The following is a 13,668-nucleotide window of genomic DNA, read 5'->3' on the forward strand; positions in this document are numbered from 1 at the left end:
AACTAGACTATATAAAGTGCAACACAAGGCTGCTGCACTTTATATGCACACCAACGTTTCCTTCTAAACCTGATCAATTTTGCCAATGAGACACACCTATGCTTTTTACTGACCACTCGGGTTTACTGCTGTAAATGCAGAGTAGAGAGGAAACACAGGAGAAACGAAAAAGAAAATGTGTGTGTGTGTTAGGAGGACATCTCTGGAACATTGTACAGGTGAGTTTGAAAAAGTTAAAACCCCTTTATTTTAGTGGGTAAAATTTTAAAAACACCAACACGTGTCGGCTTGCGCCTTTAGTGTGTGTGTGTGATAAAGGGTTGGGTGCCTGCACTTTTTTCTTTCTGATCTGTTCCCCTTTGCAAGAGCACCGGCGGTTTGAGGGACACCAGCAGCGCTCCTGTGATCCTGTTGTTTTTCAAAAAAGTATATAGTTTAATTCTGAATTTAAAAAACATTGAGCTTTTTTTCTCTTCAAAAATTAAATTAATGCGCATATTTGTCTTGCCATGTGTAAAAGCAGTAATACACATTGGAAACCTCACTCCAGCATTTTATATATAAATAGACATTAGAAATTATACATATATAAACAATAGATAATATAATGTAGTAATGAGCAATGAAAACATCAAACAATAATCTCATCATAAGGTGATGCATATAGAAATATATTTATTTCAATATTAATCCAGTACATGCATATTTACCTCCATTAAAATTGAATTGTTTGATTAACAAAATATTTGCAACTACAAGTTATTAGTTACTTAAATAACCAGGCATTTGGTGTTTTAGGGACATGAAATAAAAACATCCTTCATATGATTCTGTTTGGTTCTAACAGGTTGGAAGACGACTCTTAACCCTCGTGATCCAACACCATTTGTTGTTCTTCTTCTTTTCTGCTGTCACCGCACACACACACACACACGCACACACACACACAGAAACAAAACAAAAGAGACACAAACCTACACGAGACACAGACCCTCAAGTACCTTCAGGCTAAGTGTTACATTAATGGCTAATTAATCATTGAAATGAGACGGACTCAAAGTAAACTGCAGGTGCATTCATACAAAATAAAAACGGTTTCATCATGATAAAAGATTAAAGTGAAATTGTTCAAACCTCATTTTTTCAGCCCTTTGAGTGAAAACCCTGACCTTGTACTGTGAAGTCACACAGTAGGTGTAGTAGCAGAACTTCATTTAAATCATTCATGGCGTTGTGATACTCTAAGGCATGTTTACATTGTTTAGTATGTCCAGCGGTCTACCATGAGAAGAATAAACATTGTAATGCTGAAGGCAACGATAAGAGCCTTAGAGGGAATGATAATAACAATTAAAAAGAATTACCTTCATTAAAAAATTAAAGTTTCTCTCTACAGTGAATGACACTGTTGACGTCAGTGCTGAATAGTGAGATATATTAAGGCAACGGCAGATGTTCTCCAGATGTTGAGCTGAGTATGTAGATATATCTTGTCTGAAGTGTCGAGCAAGCGTCAGTTTTGTTGTGTGGAAAACGTCAGGACGTCTTCAGAGGAGATAATTCTGAAAACAAAGACAGATCCTCCGGTTAGAGTTACTGTAGAGACTCTGGAGGATGTATTGTCACAGGCAGCAGCCAGCTGTACTACAGTAATAAAAGCAATAAAATGAAGACCACAATCCAAGACTCTAGCTTTATAAGATACTGACATTTAACATTCACCTCAACAAGCACTCCCAAAATGACTCATACCGGTAATAAGAAATGAACACACACACACACACACACACACACACACACACACACACACACACACACATATATTTACATATTTAACTGTGGGTGTAACCGTAGAATTTAATTACATTGTTTACTTTCATCTAATCTCATGCTCCTCTGCCTGTAATTATCTCCAAGGTATGCTGTCATATTTCTACCATGTGGTGGCGCTGTAGAGCAGCAGACTGCTCTGATGATGAACGTTTTTCTATGTTGAGATCTTTTACTTGCCAAATATACTTTGTTATGCAAAATGTTGTCAGTGTTATATTTTACAACTTATATTACAGTAAGTGCATTCTCACCATGTAAGGAGGGGGAAATGAGTCATTGCAGGAATTTGAAGCTTCCCAGGTCTTAACAACATGAGTTCAAATGATCACACAACTCACCTGTAGCACAACAGCAGCCACCACAAACAGGACGCCCAAGAGCATCATCCGTCCCATCCAGCCCAGGTCCACGTTGTTCAGGATGAAGAAGCGTGCCCAGCCCAGTTTCTTGGCCGTGTGCGGAGGGTAGCGCATGTCGTTCATACTCTCCATTTTCAGCTTTTTAATGAGACAAGCCCGCTGGTGGCTCAGCTGGTCAAAGCTGAACTTGCCATGGTAACAGCCCATACCGCTGTTTCCTGTCCATGAAAGACAAGAGATAGTTTAACGATTTGGACCAAAATTCAGTCTTTAGTTTGATGGCAACAAACGGCTGCAATCAGCCAATAACTTTTGAGTTTCTGTTGCACCTTAAATCTGAATTACTAGTGTAATACAAATAAAGTTGTGCAAAATTAATTCCATTACAATGAACAATGACACGTGTTAAACTCTTCTTCTGTTTACTTTTATGAATTCAATTGAGTTAAAATAATTGAATTCAATAAAATTGAGTTAGCCAACATAAATCAATTATATTATGTGATATTTCAATTTAACTTCATTTAATTCACAAAACTGAATCAAATCGAATTTAACTACATGTACAGTAACTGCTTAATTGAAATGTACTTAAATCAGACACACTGGATTAAATAAATTGCATTTAGTTATTATAAATCTATTGTTCCACATTAATTCATTTTAACTTGACTCAGTTAACACATCTGAATAAAAAGCATCTACTCAAAATTACATTTAGTTGAGTTAATCTAATCTATTTTCTTGCAGTGACCTTGACCTTTGACCTTTACCCACCATAATCTACTCAATCCAAGGATTGTGTTGAATCTGCAGAAATTCCCTGAGGATATCCCCAAATCATAATACCTCTAACGTCTCTCCAGAGGTATAAAAGGAGCTTGAGAAAGAGGGTCAGTCCCTAGAAAGTTATAGACCTTACTGTAATGGTTGGACAAAACCCCACCCACCCCCCACACCCAAACCTTATCCAACAGTGGAATGCAGCCAACCAACAAGAATTTCCTATAAGCCGCCTTAATACCTCTCTGCATGGCCTACACGCTTCCCTCACTTGGTCAAATGAGACGTGTCGTTCATTCGCTCATCGACACCCCTGAGCAGCTGAATTCACGAATAAGTGAATAAGTACAAGGGTCTCCACAAAGTATACTCACCCACTCCTCCAAAAGGCAGAGTGCTGACAGAGAAGTGCATGAGGACGTCGTTGGCCAGCAGTCCTCCGCTGGACGTCTCATCTTCCATCTTCTGTATCACCTTTACAGAGAAGAGGGAGGAAATAACACGTTACAGGCACAAGTCTGAATCTAAACACATGTGAGGTGCCATGTCTGCTGTTAAAGACCTTCTCGTCCGGTGTGAAGACGTATAGAGCCAGAGGTTTCTCTCTCTTGTTGATGAACTTGATGGCTTCGTCCAGGCCGCCGACCGTCACGATGGGAAGAATAGGTCCAAATATTTCATCCTGCATCACCTTCGCCTCTGGCTTCACGTCACGCAGCACTGTAGGAGCTGAACGCAACACACAAACACATTTAATTTTATTCTTCTTGATTACTTAGTTTATGTAACAGGAAAATCAAGTCCTCATGCTGTGGGTTTCTTTATTTAAAGGGATAGTTCAACATTTTGGCAAATTGGCCCATTGCCATAATCCCTATAGTATAGGTTTGTTACCTTTAATTGTCGGTGCAAGCTATTTTGCTCAGAGCTACACTAATGGGATTTCTTGGTTTTTTGGCAAGCAGTCTCTGAATTTACCTCTAAAACAACTGTCTCGTAATGTTCCGTTATTATCTCATAGCGTGGTGAATGTGCAGGTCACAACTTGTCCACGAGAGCGTTTTGGAGTTGTTGGATTGTGTATTTGATGAGTTTGCTGAGGTAAACCAAGAAATCCAATGAGCCTCCGTAGCATAGCTCTGAGTATTGTTTATTGAGGATCCCCATTAGCCGACGCACAAACACCAGGCTAGTCTTCCTAGTAGCTTGCAGCTCTGCTCCGCCGCTCTAAAAATAGCTTGCACTGACAATTAAAGGTAACAAACCGGCAATGGGCCAATTTGCCAAAATGTTGAACTATCCCTTTAATAGCTTATTCTTATTCTTTTTTTCATATAAAAACTGTCTTTATTTTTTATGTCACTGTGATGAGCCAATGATAGGGACTTTTATGTTGTGGCGGGCTGCCCCACATTGAATACTTATTTGCTATCTAACTGCTTTGTTAGGAGAAGTATTACCTATGTAGCAGTCAGACTCGTCATTGTCTCCTCCAGCAGCGACCTCGCTGTCGTCCAACATGCCCATTATCCTCTTGAAGTGGCGCTGGTTGATGATGCGTCCGTAGTCCGGGCAGACCTTTGGGTTGTCTGTGTAGAATTCCTGTCAGAGAAAACAACATAATATGAAGAAGCAGCCAGTGACATCAACATCGTGTTTCAGTTTAAACTTTTCTGATAATACATGGAACAAACCGTTTTTGGTGTTTGTATGATGAAATAATAAAATACTAGTTAGACTGCTGATTCTCCTGCTGTGTTTTCAGGTCCTCAGTACCTTAATGGACTTCTTGACCTCTGCGATGACCTGGTCCTGGATGCTGGACTCGCACAGGATGTAGTCTGGGGCGATGCAGGTCTGACCACAGTTACTGTATTTTCCCCAGGTGATACGTCTGAAACAGGAGTGAAAGAGTTAACAGGAGAGTGTCAGCAAGGAGCAGCTGCAGCCCAACACAGACTGGAAAACAAGACTACTGTATAAAGCAACACATCTCACCTGCAGGCTATGCTGATGTCACAGTTCTTGTCGATGTAGCAGGGGCTCTTCCCGCCCAGCTCCAGGGTGACAGGTGTCAGGTGTTTGGCTGCAGCCTCCATGACGATCTTGCCCACTACACTGTTGCCGGTGTACATGATGTGGTCGAAGCGCTGGCGCAGCAGCTCCTGGGTCTCTGACACTCCTCCGTTCACCACAGGGTAAAGCTCCTGACACACAGGAGACACACACACACACACACACACACTGGTTTCACAAAGCTGCATCCTCACTTTTTTTATTCACTTTTTGAATTTTTATCTGAGATTCAAATAAAACAAGAGCCATACTCTAATTAAGGCCAGCAGTGTTAGCCTGATATACTGTGTCAGATTGTTTTAATCTTCTGATGTTAATGCAATCCAGCCTTACTTTGTCGATGTACAGTGGCAGGAGTTCCTCCATGAGCTTCGCTGTGTGAACACAGACCTCTGACGGCTTGATGACGGCTGCATTACCTGGTGCAGGTAAATGACAAAAGCGACAGATGTTGACAAGTTAGAAAATGTTAGAGATACTTTAAAGCCTTTATTTTCTCTTGTGCTTTTTGTCCACTTTGCTTCACAAAGTGAGTCAGCACAATTTTAAATATGAATGTGTATTAAGGTCATGTGACACCACTTGCTGAGTCAATGAAGTCATGAAGAGTGTGGTTGTCAGCATGACTCTTCTTTTGTCAATCAGCCGTTACTAGTGTTGTGAAAATGCCAATGCCAAACCTCTGTTTACTTTCTTAGAACAATTTATTTGCTTTAGTCGTATCGTCTGATAATAGGCTCACAGTGTCTCTTTGCTCTGTTGTGTTACGTTTTAGCTTTGTTTTATTTAATCATCTTCTAATAAACCTTCTGACGGGGTCATCTGACTTTACTCACAAACATCTTAAAACTCAGGTTAGTGTTTTATTCATAATCACAATAAATGGCGTCATTGACTGCAGGTGGCTCATAATGAAACATAACATATATTCTTGAGTTGAATCTGTATTTATGGGTGAAAGGTTGTTATACAGTATCTTCTATCTAAAATCTTTTAACTTGCTTCTCATCTAATTTGTGAGACCTGCACTCTCATTTTTATTATCTTTATCCTGCATCTGACAAGAAATGAAGAGAAAAGACTTGTGCCCTACTGAGCAGATATAACCATTCATGTAAGATGTTAATTATGATAATGTTTGTGGCAAAGGATAAAGTCCATGCTGTGCAAACACACACTGGACGTGTGGCAAACTGACAGGACTCAGGTTAAGCCCCCCCCACCCTTCACTGTTTGACTCAAAACAGGCTTTTTACGAATGGAAAACAAATAAGCCGTTGACCTGCAGAGACTCTTGTGACAGTATTATGTAATACTGGAGACAAGCATCAAGCAAAAGACTCAAGAAAAGAGTCTGACAAAAGACTGTTAAAATACTGTAGTGTCATGCTTAGCAGTCACAAGCAAACACTCCACATGGAGGTTTGCATCACAAAGTGATCAGAGCTGAGCCAAAACACTTGATTTAGATTTAGAGCTCAGTGTGGCCATTCAAGGGCAGACGGACATGAATTATACATGACTTCACACTTTATCTTGGGGCGGAGTGATTCACACTTTAAAGATTAACTTTGCCCTTTGAGCTGTGTCTATAGGAGCAATGCTGAGAGGTGTATGTCCACAAATGACAACACAACACGACACACCCTCATGAAGTTATGAAAAAACAAAACAAACAAAAAAAACATCGCTCACTCTTCAAGGACACACAATTTTCTTCTTTCTTTTTTTTGGTTGGTTGGATCTACACTCGTTTACTCAGTTCTCTCTGCAGTGCAGAGTTCACTGACTGACCTCTGGTCCACTACAATCAGAAACTGATAGGAACTAATGATGGTTGGGCAATGGGAGGACAAAAAGGAACTGGTGTGGTTATGATCACAAGACGACGAAACTGCAGGACTGAAAAATAAAAACAGGATAAGAAGAACTAGGACTGCAAAGTACAGAAAAAACATATTAAAACGACTTAGAATTACAGATCATGTGACATGGCTGACAGTTTAACTTGACTACTATAACCATTTTGATTAAAAAAAAAAATGTTGATAGAAAGAAAAAAGAAACTGCAGCTGAATTGGATGTCGCACTTGACCATATTGTTATTTCCTTTTTCCTTTTTTATATTCATGCAGGCCTAGAAAGAGCTAGATATACTGTCCACATCTGCAGCTTTGTTCTTTAATATGTGTACACTTGTATGTGCTTTGAGATGACAGGGGATTTGAATCCAGTTCTTGTAACCAAATCTCACATTGAACCTTCTCTTCTTTTATGTCAATCAGTTGCATATTATTCTGTCATTTTCAGTTTGAAAGCACAGGCTGTGGACTTTCTTTAATATCTTATTTAGTATCTTGCCCAAGATATGTGGGCTGAGTGAACTGGGAATCAATCCATTAAGTGAACAACCTGCTCTACCTCCTGAGTCACAGCAGCTTAAAAACAGCATGTTTCTTCCAAGCCTTGAGTTACTTCTAAATGTAGAAAGATGGCGTCTTAACAGGGAGAAATGAAACAGACTGATAAAATGTCACATCACACACACACACACTCTAGTACCGGCTGCGATGGCTCCAATGAGCGGCTGGATGGTGACAGCCCAGGGGTAGTTCCAGGCCCCGATGATCAGCACCACCCCCAGAGGCTCTGGCTTGATGTAGACGGTGTCTGAGATCAACAGCAGGTTCTTCTCCACGGGCCGAGGGGCTGCCCACTCCTTCAGCTTCTTGATGATCAGGCGGATCTCCCCCTCCAGACCCAGGGTCTCATACAGCTGGGTTCCCACCTCGCTCTGGGGAGGATGATTTGTTTTTAGTCTCAGTTTTGGTTTAGCTGGGGGAAATTATGGGCCATCCAGTATTTAAATTCAGAAAGACATGACAGGATGCTGGTTGTGCTGTCCGACTTACTGGGTTTAAAAAGGGAGGTATCATCTGTGTATCATGTATCATCTGCGCAGCAGTAAAACTGAATGCTTTGTTTGCAATAAATGTGGCCAAGGAGAGGCATGTAAATTGAAAAGAATAATGGTCCTAGGCATGAACCCTGGGGGACGCCAAAAGAGAGGGGAGCTGAGGAGGAAGATGCACTTGCAATTTCAACACTTTACGTTTTACCTTCTATGTACGAACAGCACCACTTCAGGGCCAGGCCTTTGATCCCAACCTAATTTCCAAGGCTGTTCATTAAAATCGAACAGTTTCCAGAGTAAGAGTCAGAAATCTGAGATTAACAGGAATGATTCAGGACAGCTGGATTGACACTGAGAACCTCAAAGGTGTTAAAATTTCCAAGGTAGATTGAGGAATACTTAAAAGAGTTTCTAAACACAACAGACATGCCACCTCCACGGCTTGTGAGCCTTGGCTGTTGGAGATACACATAGCCTACCTGTGGGGGCATGCCTCCTTTAATGGGAATAATTTAAAGGGATAGTTCATCATTTTGGCAAATTGGCCCATTGCCATAATCCCTATAGTCATAGGAGTAGGTTCGTTACCTTTAATGGTCGGTGCAAGCTATTTTTAGAACAGCGGAGCAGAGCCGCCAGCTGCTCAGAGCTACGCTATGGGAGGCTAATGGGATTTCTTGGTTTCCCTCATCATATTCATCAAATACACAATCCAACAACTCCAAAATGCTCTCGTGGACAAGTTGTGACCTGCACATTCACATTCGGCAAGTGCAGAGACCGCTTGCCGAAAAACTTCCCTCGACAGGAACGCGCATCAGCTGTTTTGCATGAATTTATCGCAAAAACAACTCCGTCTCGTAATGTTCCGTTATTATCTCATAGCGTGGTGAATGTGCAGGTCATAACTGCTGACGCATGTAAGTAGGCCTACTAAGTAAGTAGGTTATGTGAACTCCAAAGAAAGAGTGTATAACCTTGGGCAGGCCTAAACATAAACCCAAATGCTATCACCACCTGACTCTGAATCATTCCTTGTTTTTTTTAAGACCCTGGTCCTCCAGGTGTCAGTAACACTGGACAATACTCACCTTATTGAGGTCTTTCTTGGCCGCTTCTGCGATCTCCTTCTGTCTCTCGGTGAATAATCGCTCTATGTTCTTCAGCTGGCGGATGCGGTGCTCTAAGGGTTTGGACCTGCCTGTTTCAAAGGCTTTCCTGGCACGATCCACTGCCTGCTGCTCCTTGGACATCCTGAGAACAACATGTAAAACAGCACAAAGTTTTAGCCTCCTGTTGAACTGATGCTGTCCATGAGAGCAACACCCGACAGAGTTAAGTAGCAATAGAATGGCCGGAATATAAAAATAATTATTACTCAACATGTGAAGGCTGCTGGGCTAGACTACATTTTCTGAATTTGCAATCTTTTATGTGTGACACAATGAGTAGGCTAGCTAATAATAGTAATCTGATGAGAAATCTGTTGTGTGTAATGAAGCTTGTTTTGAGGAGCTGCAGCTGCCACAACACAAACACACCTGGTCAAAAAGAGGTTGGACAGCATTTCGTTCAGTGACTAGACTGACAGAGTTGTCAGCTGTCATAGAGCTTAAATAAATCAACTGATCAATCGAAAGAAAAATAATCAGCAACAACTTTCACTATCCATTCTATGACCTCATCGTCCTGCCCTGAGATGTTGCAGCTGGTATTTTTATGTGCTGTTCCAAACTAATGAATGGTTGGAAAAAATAATTGCAAGATTGACCAAAATTGAAAATAATGGCTAGTTACATTTACAACCAGATTAAAAATACCTAGTAGAAAAAAGCCAAATAGTAGGAGCGCTGCCTGGAAACAAAGGACTTCTCTATGGTGCTCTTTGGTTATGGGCTAGATGAATGCAAAAACAGAAAAAAGTAACCAAGGAACTCATCTTGATGTAAAGATTAAAATGCCTTTAATAAGTTATGGGCAGAACAAAGTGAAAACAAGCACACACAGGTCAAAAATATGTTTAAAAATAAATGAACTGAAATGGTATGCATTCAGACAGAGCTAAATGAGTCCAAAGACCATTAAGATGAATATAACTTAATGTTAAGATACATGTTAATTCAGGGTACTTGACTTAATTTTCTGCTTTATGATAATTTATTAATCTGCCAAATACACTTCAGAGATAAATATTACATGTTTTATCCAACATCATTTATTATAGAGCTATAACGCTGTGTAAGAGATTACATGGAAATGTTATGAGCAGTCATTACAGATCAAACCAACCAGTGTGCAAAGTAAACAAAACTACCTTTACCTGCAAGATAACGCTGCTCTATAATGCATCAGTAATAGGGCTAAAACAACCAAGTGTTTGCTTGTAAATGGAGTAATAATAGTTTGACAGAGAATAAAACTGAAGATGACATCTTCAGATGTTTTTTTTTTAAGATTATCTGGTCTGAACCAAGAACCCAAAACTCACTTTACAACACATCCATCCAGAACTTTTTTTTTTTTTGCATTATACTTTATTTTGAATACAATGCAGTAGCCTACTTCAAAACTTCTTCCACTGACCTATGTTACTACAATGAAATCCATGTGACCAGTAGCCTACCCAGTTCACCCAGTAACCCCGCTGCAGTGACTGAGCCTCCTGCTATTGTGTGTGCACAGAATGAGCTGTAAAAGGAAACCACCACTGGGTCAGAGTTAAATGTGCAGTAATGAGAAACTACAGTCGTCAGCTTACACAGATAACAAACCCTGCAACAAACGGTCAGCAACCACGATCGTTTAGTTCTCGCGCATCACGGTGCGCGTGATAGCGGATATTTGTAACGGTGGAACTACACCGTTACTATCCTGAACTTTTCACAGGCGTTTGTATCTTTAAAATCTGTCATGGATGCGGACCCATCTCCTCACTCTTTCTAGACAAACGGTGTTTATCACTTCGCAGCAGTTTCCGCTGCCGCTGATCTGCTCTGATCTTCTCTGTGCGCAGTTTTACCAAATTATCCGAAATACGTCTGAAACATCAAACGTCTTCCTATGTGGTGTTCTTTTATTCCTACCTGGATTATTTCAGTTGCGGTTAGTGTTTGGAGATCCCTGAGCCTTCCCGGGGAGATATCCGCCTGGCGCCTGCAAAGAAGCTGAACAATGACAGCGCAGAGCAGCAGCTCTCCTGCCCCGTTAGGTCACACCCCCTCAGGGGCAGGACCTAAGCGGCTCCGCTAGGGCATTAGGACAACATGGAAGGATGGATAAATGGATGGATGAGCTCCTGAAGGACTGACTGTTACAGTAATGGCCTGTCTGTTATTCCATACGCTTAGAGTTTACTTAAAAGACACAAAACTAGCACAGGCAGATGAAAAATCACTGCAATGATACAAAGAGACAGAAGAGAAATGGACACAAAATACCTTTTTTTTCTATTAGCTGTTCTACTTTTCATAGCATAGGCTATTTATCATCATAGCTGCAGAACTATAATTTTATGATTGTTTTCAATTTAAAATAAAGTAGGCCTACTTTGAACCCCAAAGAGCCACAAAATTAAAATCAAATGTAGGCTATAAAAACACGAGGCTATTAGTTGTTGTTTTGTGTCTCTGTCTCAATTTGGGGTCCTGTGTTGTGGGGGTCACAAGTTGTCCCACACTTTTTCCCAAATGGAGGTATCTTACATAATACAGTAATTGCCATGAACTCTCTGATAGTCAAACAGACTTCTCCACTTGCGCCACCATCAGGTGAAATTCAGAAGTTTAGTCCAATGCTTTGGTTCATTTCCACATTACAATGCAAAACTGATGTCAGTCCCAACAGCTGCAGCCATATTTTAGCTATTGTGTATCTGTACAGTAGAGCTGGTATTCTGATTCTTTACTTAACAGCAAAGTGTCCAGGCCATGCAGGGAAAGGGAAAGTAAAAATGCACATTTTAACTGTGGTAGTAATATCTATACTGTATGTATATGGTCCTGTTGCAAGAGACATTTGATGATCTGCAATGGTAAACTCTGATTACGTAATTACATTATAATAGTTTACAGTTCATAATTTTTTACCTGTTTTATTAAAAGTTGGATATGCAGTTATACAATGGTTAGTCAGTTCTCTATTGTTGGTGTACGTACCGTTCTTTAATCAAATGCCAGCAGTCACACTTCAGCTTTAGATCTCAGCACCATGTGAATGATATCGTGTCATCATCCAGCCTGGTCCAAGTCCCAGAGATGGAGCAAAAATCCAAAATAAAACCTGAATCCTGGAGGCGTCACAACATATTTATTTGTTGTAACCTACTTATACGTAAGAACAACATGTAACAACACATCGACCAATACACAAACCCTACAGTGTTTAACACCTGAACTACGGTTGGTATCTTATGTTCCGAGACTGGAACTGATACAAATACAAACCTCTTAGTCTTCAGATAAAAATATCATTGTATATACAAAATATTTAGTTTGAATAATATATCAGTCATCTCATGTCAGGTTTGTGTCTTCATTATTAAAAAGTTGTGTTTAAATATTGCATTGCTCCAATTGTATTAGTTAGAAATGTATCAATTCATAATGGCGAATTGATTTGATTGCATAACAACTTTTCTTTTTCATGGTCGATCCACTCTGCACTGCTGCTTTCTGTACTTTCATCCAAAGTCCAGCTTAAGCTAACTGATCAGTCGCACCGGCCTGTGAGATAGCAGAGCAGGATATATCTCTTCCTTCTGAGCCATAATAAATCTTTATTTTGTATCAATAGCTGCTGCACTAAATCATGTCTGTGTGTGTCCCGTCTTTCTCCACACGGTCGGATGTGCTTTCATCCACAGCCAAGCTTGAATCGCACTCAGCTTCTACTTTCCAGATTTTTTTTACAGCATGGTACATGTGGGCCATGCAGCACATGGATTAGGCCCAAAAAACTGTCAGATTGACAGGAAATGTGGACGTGGAGTTTCCACATCAAACAGCGGGCTGAGGGGTGGTGTTTGTGTATTGTGAAGGAAGGAGCGAGGATGTTGGTGAGGGAGAGGAGGGCAGAGCGTCATTCACACCTGAGTGTCGATCCTGATTTCTTAGAGAGGAGTGTGGACACAGAAGAGCAGCATTTCTCTGTGTGCACACCTGGGTTTGTGAGGTATAAACTGAAGCATTCAGACACAGAGAGAGAGGGACAGTTTGTGTATTGTGTGCATGTGTGTGTGTGTGTTTTATATGGAGAGGTCAGGAGGAATATAGTCTGAGCTGCACAGCAGGCCAGAGACTTAAAGTGAGGTGACGGGTGCTGCTGAATGGACAAGGAATGTGTGAGAAGAAAAGGAGACATGTCTAAAACAGGTTTCTATCTATATCAAAATAGAATTTCTATCCAACTTGGAAAGACATTGGAAAAACTTAAGGGAAACCCACACAACATAAATGATAGGTATTCTGGGAAAAAAATACATATTTTTTTGGATTAGCCTGCTGACATGTTCCCCTAAAACCTTTCAGTCTGATGACCATGAAGCCCACAGCAGAGGTGACAGCCCTCACCTTCACTGTGGGAAATGTATTCTTCAAAATGTAAATAAAATTGAGTTTTGGCTTGTTTGTCTTTCATATGTACATTTAGCTTTTCTGTGCTCATATGCCTTGCCAAGTCAAAGTCAAGTCAAAAATACTTTATTCT

The 13,668-nt window shown here is 40.5% G+C and overlaps 1 protein-coding gene across 1 annotated transcript; it reads right to left on the reverse strand.

Moving 5' to 3' along the window:
- Positions 1–650: 650 nt before the first annotated feature.
- On the reverse strand, positions 651–11,175 carry LOC310997530 (aldehyde dehydrogenase family 3 member A2-like). Its single transcript, XM_083987263.1, has 11 exons — positions 11,049–11,175; positions 9,057–9,219; positions 7,614–7,845; positions 5,385–5,470; positions 4,974–5,182; positions 4,752–4,869; positions 4,436–4,577; positions 3,538–3,704; positions 3,350–3,449; positions 2,172–2,410; positions 651–1,562 (listed from the first exon to the last, which is right to left on the reverse strand). Exons 2-11 carry the CDS (start codon positions 9,216–9,218, stop codon positions 1,548–1,550), a joined length of 1,470 nt encoding a protein of 489 aa, XP_083843389.1. The 5' UTR covers position 9,219; positions 11,049–11,175; the 3' UTR covers positions 651–1,547.
- Between the last annotated feature and the right edge of the window lie 2,493 nt (positions 11,176–13,668).

The sequence above is a fragment of the Trachurus trachurus genome (assembly GCF_905171665.1).
Source record: "Trachurus trachurus genome assembly, chromosome: 14".
NCBI classification, from domain to species: domain Eukaryota; kingdom Metazoa; phylum Chordata; class Actinopteri; order Carangiformes; family Carangidae; genus Trachurus; species Trachurus trachurus.

Bases quoted from the DNA above. Each gene is read 5' to 3' on its own strand.
- LOC310997530 (XM_083987263.1), bottom strand. From the start codon at position 9,218: ATGTCCAAGGAGCAGCAGGCAGTGGATCGTGCCAGGAAAGCCTTTGAA. The intron at 7,846-9,056 runs GTGAGTATTGTC...CATCCTCCCCAG, and splicing joins CCAAGAAAGACCTCAATAAG to AGCGAGGTGGGAACCCAGCT. The intron at 4,870-4,973 runs GTGAGATGTGTT...CTCCTGTTTCAG, and splicing joins GACATCAGCATAGCCTGCAG to ACGTATCACCTGGGGAAAAT.